The sequence below is a fragment of the Morone saxatilis genome, unplaced genomic scaffold (assembly GCF_004916995.1).
Source record: "Morone saxatilis isolate NCDOM2014 unplaced genomic scaffold, NCSU_SB_2.0 Contig9, whole genome shotgun sequence".
Classification (NCBI taxonomy): domain Eukaryota; kingdom Metazoa; phylum Chordata; class Actinopteri; family Moronidae; genus Morone; species Morone saxatilis.
The window spans coordinates 12,345,226-12,349,788 of NW_023340268.1; the positions used below are offsets into that span (position 1 = coordinate 12,345,226).

At 40.7% G+C, this 4,563-nt stretch overlaps 1 protein-coding gene across 1 annotated transcript in view; it reads left to right on the forward strand.

Moving 5' to 3' along the window:
* fbxl2 (F-box and leucine-rich repeat protein 2) overlaps positions 1-4,563 on the forward strand; it is a 21,484-nt gene that overhangs the window by 8,987 nt on the left and 7,934 nt on the right. The window contains exon 4 of the mRNA XM_035681950.1: positions 3,893-3,947. Within this exon, the coding sequence (XP_035537843.1) occupies positions 3,893-3,947 (55 nt within the window). The remainder of the gene's footprint in view (positions 1-3,892; positions 3,948-4,563) is intronic.

The following is a 4,563-nucleotide window of genomic DNA, read 5'->3' on the forward strand; positions in this document are numbered from 1 at the left end:
ATGGAGGGCAAAATTCACAGTCCTATATCAAGACCAGCTGAACTCGTATTATTTTATACACAGAAGGAGCTTTAGTGGATTTTGTCCCCCATCCCTTACATTAATATTGGTTTAAGAAGTGCATTTCAGCAGGCATTGGCAGGAGGAACCACTAAAGGGACCAACTGCACCTTTATTGTACATATAGGAATATGAGGATTATTTTAAAACTTACTTGAAAAATGTGAACTTATCCTTTAAAGTGCGCACAGTTTTGAGGTTGGCCAAACAAAACCAAAGACAAGGAAGAGATTGTCTCAAGCTGGTTGTTGTGAGTCGTAATGATGCTCTGTGTTTCTTCTCTGTTTTATTTCTCTGGTTGCGCACTGTAACGTGTGTGTCTTGGGGTTCAGGTCGCTCATGTCTTGACACCTGAGAGGACGAGAAACACACGCCACACACGACACACTGCACAGCTGAGTTGTTGGATTGTTGTATGTTTTGTAGGCAGTGTGTCGAACAGCGAGTGAAGCGCCCACTGTAACCAGAGAAGTCCCCAAGAGAAGGCTTTTCTTAAGGTAAGAAGTTAGAATTTGAAGTACGACAGCGCCCCCGCCCGCCCGCACACGACACAACACACACACACACACAATACAACACAACATACCCTGGGACAAGGGCTTAGGTCAGGGTTACTCATTAGCTGAAGAAGCCTTGAACAGAAATTATGTCGGAGTGTGTATGTGTGTGTCTTTGTCAGTGTATGTTTGTTTTGTCACTAGTTGTGTGTGTGCTGTGTAAGTGTCTGTGTGTGTGTGTGTGTTTTATATGATGTATGTTGGTCACCGGTCAGAAATAAGGTTCTGTTAACTGTGTGACCTACAGACCAACATTTTGTCCCACATGACCCATAAATCTGACATCACACACATAGTTGCACATGTTTGTCCTCCACATTTATTTCTATGTGGATTTTTGTGTGTATGCATGTTTGAAAGGTACAAACCTGCATGTAACTCTGGGGATACGTGATGGGAACGGTTTATATCTGCATGTGCGTCTGTGTGTGAAAAGGTCCCTGGGCCTATGCAAACTGTACGTCTGTGTGTGTGTGTGTGCTATAAATAGCTTGTCTTAGCTGGTGGGGAATTCCGCAGTGCTGTGTTCTTCTGCTGCTCCAGCTGTGCTCCACAGAGACGACCAGTACACCCATTACCGCCAGCACTACTTCCACTGGTGGACAGAAAAGCATGTATTCACATTCACTTGCTAGCTACAACACATGACCTACTGTCACATGTGTCATGTCGAAACACTTACAAAACATCAGCTGTGAGGAAGACTCATTGTTAAGGCACTAAATCTTGTTTTTAGACCATGGAAAGTAGATTGATTGGAGTCTCTTTTGTTTTGTATTTATCGTTTTGTTAGACCCTGTCACCATGGTACACAGTAAGGGACATTATATTGTTCCAGATGCATTTGTATAGTCATAGTGCATCTGTGTGTCGATACAATAACTCAGAATGAACATACAGAAGATTAGTTTAGACTACTTTTATAATTAGCTGTTATTTAGGAGTATAGAGTAAATTGAAGGTTTCCAACCTGGGGATTGGGACCCATACAAGGGGTTGCAGGGTGAATCTGTGGGGTCATGAGATGATTAATGGGAGAGGAAAGTTTTATTATTTATTCATTTAGATTCTTTATTTTACCTCTTAAGGCATTAACAGTTATTTAAAAGAAATAAAATTATTTTTATTATCAATTAATCTTGTTGGGAATAAAATGTAAAGTGCCCACTATACATATGTTTCTTTTTTATTTGACCAACAGTCCAAAACCTAAATTATATATTTTATAACTAGATGTTGAGATACAACAAAGAATTCTCACATTTGAAAGCTGGAACCAGTGATTGTTTGGCACTTTTTCTTGAATGACGACTTAAATAATTAGTAGATTATCAAAATAGCTGCTGATTAATAAGTTCCTGTGGACCAACTAATTAATTAACGGACTAGCCGCTGCTGCTCTAAAATGATCTGAGAGGTAAACTCATACTCATATATGGACATAGAGATGGGTGATACATATAAGGAAACACCTGGATGAATGAGTGGACAAACACGACAAATATGCAGATGCTTTCATACAGGACAGGATGAGAATTGAAAGGATGTGAATCAATTGAAGATTTATAGGAGAGTAGATAGAGTTCAAGAGACTGGGAGGTTTGTGTTGGGTTTTCCTCTTAATTGTCACCCATCTGTGACCTGGAATATTTAGTAATATTTGCTAATTAATCTGTTATTGTGATTAAGTAGTGTTCTCATTAGCATTACTGTTTATGTTTAATGTATCACTGTGAGTGAGCCCGGGCCCCTTGACTTGTTTTTGCATCCGTCTGCCTTTCAGGTGGTGCATTGTAAACAGCTGTTATCTAGGCCAGTGCAGCATGAATAAAAACCCGTGGAAAAACTGTACTGCGATACAGAAGAACCTGACAGGCGAGCCTCGGAGAGAGTCCAGAGCGGTTCAGGGTCTTCTTACCCAGAACAGAAGCACTGACTCAGCACCTTCCCTACCACCACCAAAATTCATGTCTAACCGGAGTTACTATGGCAACCGGTCCTAGACTCATGGTGAAGGCTTGACTCTCTCTTATCTAGCCATGCTTGAAGGGGCAGGTGTACATTTTGTCAACAAATGGGACTATGCTCCATTAAAGTCCCATTACGTTCCATGTCAGAAAAACATAGCCAATACCCATGCTGGGATTTGATGGAGCAATCAAAGGCCACTAACTTGTTTTCTGTGTTCAGAAGCAGCATCCGGACCTTTTTGTGTGAAGTAAAGTAAAAAAAACATACTCAATTTGGCTGTGTTATATAACCTCCTCCCCTTTTTGTTGTCTTTTCAGCTACAGTATTCAAAAGTGTGTCTGCATCTCAAACATCAGGGCTTTTCTCAAGTATTATGCTTTTATTATCAAGTGCAAATGTCAAACAGGAGTTCCCTGTGAGTGATTACCAAGAATTCTTCTGTGGTTGGTAAAAGGCCCCTCTCTCACGCATAATGGAAAGTCAGATTGTGTTTGATTAAAACAGACAGTCAATCAATGATCAGCGTCACAGCCATTAACCAGTTATTAGAAAGGGAAATCGATGAGTGCCTGCTTGATTGGTCAACTTCTCTGGTGCCCTGCAATCACTCCAAGGACGGCGTGTGTATGTGTGTGTTCGTGTGTTCGATGTGTGTGGGGGTCTTCGCATTGCTTTGTCGATTGTATGCATGTACGCACCGACACAAGACTCTGGTATATACTGGTATAGATTATACAGACATGTCCCGACATGCCCTGGCTCAACACACATCTAAACACACAGCCTTTGTCTGCGTCTATATGAAGGAAACAATGGCCAGCTCCTGTTTCCTAGGGTTAAAAGGACATTCAGACCCCAGCTGCACTCAAAGCTTTGGCATCATGACAATTCTCTGAATACCTTAAATGTTCCATAGATGGGCCCTTTAAGGCACCTCTATCAGCACTAACAGGCCATTAATTCATACAAGCTATACGTGTTTGGTTTCATGTACATGTGTCTTTCTGTATATGTATGTATAGTATGTTGGTCTGTATGTCCTATGCTGTCTGTGGCCTTGCTTGTCTGAGTGCCAGAGATTACTCATTGGCAGATTAATGGATTGAGCTGACCCAGTAGCCTGCTGCATGCAGCCCTTTGTGGTTGACCGGCCCACAGCTCAAACGCTGCCTGTCTGTGGGGCTACCGACCAAACACAGGGGATTGTTCTTCTTTTCTACACACACAAAAAAACATATGTTAAATCACACAGAAGGAAAAACATAATCAAACAGCTAAGAGTGTCTTCTTGTCTCTCTTTCTAGAATATTCTCCTATCTAGATGTGGTTACACTCTGTAGGTGTGCCCAAGTGTCCAAGGTAAGCACTTCCCTCCTCTCTACACCTACAAACCATCCACTGTGGTCTAATACACACTCTTTGTTTTTAAAAGAATGGATTGATGTAATTTTAAACTATGGTATGGTTAAATTAAAACCGGTTTACCATTATTGAATTCTCTGGAAATGTCTGTTACATACTGCCATCTGCTGGTTATGTATAAGTGGACTGAACTGTTTAGCCACAGTGCACTGCAGCTGAAAGCCATTTATGAATGAGCTATCTGTGAATAATAACAAGGGCCTGGCATGTGAACTGTGGTGGCTGCTTCTATTACAACAGCCCCAATGTTTTTCTATGAGGAAAATGTTATTTCTCTGTGCCTGTGACGAAACATAAAGTTTAGATTTTATCTTTTATCTACGACATATGTAGTTGTCGCTGTTATTTTTTATTTTAATGTAGTTTATTTCTTGTCTGCTGAGCTATGTGCCTAAATTCCATTATTATGATTGGTCAGCCGATCATTTTCTTGAAAAAATTTACAATATGTACTCAATACGTAAGACAATATAATATGTAATATGTCATTTCTGCCACGAGGTGGTTTCTCACATCAAAACAATAACATTGGTGAAGTAGCGTGGGATCATGG